This window comes from Ochotona princeps, chromosome 21 (assembly GCF_030435755.1).
Source record: "Ochotona princeps isolate mOchPri1 chromosome 21, mOchPri1.hap1, whole genome shotgun sequence".
Lineage (NCBI taxonomy): Eukaryota > Metazoa > Chordata > Mammalia > Lagomorpha > Ochotonidae > Ochotona > Ochotona princeps.
In genome coordinates, this window is record NC_080852.1 from 1,699,278 (window position 1) to 1,700,758 (window position 1,481).

At 45.7% G+C, this 1,481-nt stretch overlaps 1 protein-coding gene across 1 annotated transcript; it reads left to right on the forward strand.

Moving 5' to 3' along the window:
• Nucleotides 1–426: 426 nt before the first annotated feature.
• LOC131482923 (SS18-like protein 2) lies at nt 427–661 on the forward strand. The gene has a single exon (XM_058679154.1). It carries the CDS (start codon nt 431–433, stop codon nt 659–661), a length of 231 nt encoding a protein of 76 aa, XP_058535137.1. The 5' UTR covers nt 427–430.
• The last annotated feature ends 820 nt before the right edge of the window (nt 662–1,481 follow it).

Below are 1,481 nucleotides of genomic sequence, written 5' to 3' on the forward strand. Positions count from 1 at the left end.
CTCTGTGCTGTTATGTGAATTATTTCATTTTTAATACTCACAGGAACTGCATGAGGTCAAAACTACTTACTTTACACCAAAGAAATACAAGTTAGGGCCCACTTTTTTCCAATAAGAGACCAATAAAGAAGTCCACATCCCATGTTGGAGTTCTTAGGTTTGATTGCATGCTCTGAATCTAGCTTGTTGCTATTACACGCTCTGGGGAGGCAGACTCAGTGTTCAAAATGTTAGCTGCTGCTGGGCTCCACACACCCAGATTGAGTTCCTGGCTTTCAGCTCTGGCCAGCTCTGGCATGCCAGTCATGTGAACAGTGAGCCAGCAGGTGGAAGAACTCTGTTGTATTATCTCTGTCTTCCTCTCACATAAGTATTAACAAACTGAGATTTAAGAAAGAAGAGTTGCTGAGTGTCTGCCAGGCTCCCTGGCATGTCAGTGGCCTTCATTCCTGACTGGCTGTGGGGCAGTGCTGAAATCAATCAGGAGACGACCCAGCGGCTCCTGGAGGAGAATGATCAGCTCATCCGCTGCATCATGCAGTACCAGAACAAGGGCCAAGCCCACGAGTGTGTCCAGTACCAGCATGTGTTACATAGAAATTTCATTTATCTAGCTACCATTACAGATGCCAATCCAGCCAGTACCTCACAAGCCAAATAACCTTCCAGTTGGCTATTGTGAAAAGAAGCCAATATAATCCCTCTCCTACAAAATGGACACAAAATCTTTGCGAATTCAACTACTCAGAATGTGAATGAAATCCCTATTGTAAAAATATGAAGATTAGGGCCCGGCGGCATGGCCTAGCGGCTAAAGTCCTCACCTTGAAAGCCCCAGGATCCCATATGGGCGCCGGTTCTAATCCTGGCAGCTCCACTTCCCATCCAGCTCCCTGCTTGTGGCCTGGGAAAGCAGTCGAGGACGGCCCAAGGCTTTGGGACCCTGAACCCGCGTGGGAGACCCGGAAGAGGTTCCTGGTTCCCGGCTTCGAATCGGCACGCACTGGCCCATTGCGGCTCACTTGGGGAGTGAATCATCGGACGGAAGATCTTCCTCTCTGTCTCTCCTCCTCTCTGTATATCTGACTTTGTAATAAACTGAATAAATCTTTAAAAAATATGAAGCTTAATAACTTAATTATGTTTTCAATGTAAACACTGATTTTCATAATCAAGCAGAACCCTCAAGAGATTGGCTCAGATGTTGTCTTTCCTGAAACCAAAGTACGTTTGGAAACGACGGGCATCGTCATGGCCACATTTTTGTTGCACCTTAAGAAGTTTCAGCTGGGTTTGTGTGGTCAGACTCTGGCCTTGCCAAATGGACATGCCATTGTGCCTTCCTTCCTGCCAGTTTGTAAATACACACCCCTGACTGTTTTCAGGCTTGAAATAAAGCTTGCTTTTCCAGAAAAAAAAAAGTAAGATGAGTAATTTGCCCATGGTATATAATCAGTAAGTGGCAATGTGAGATGAACTTT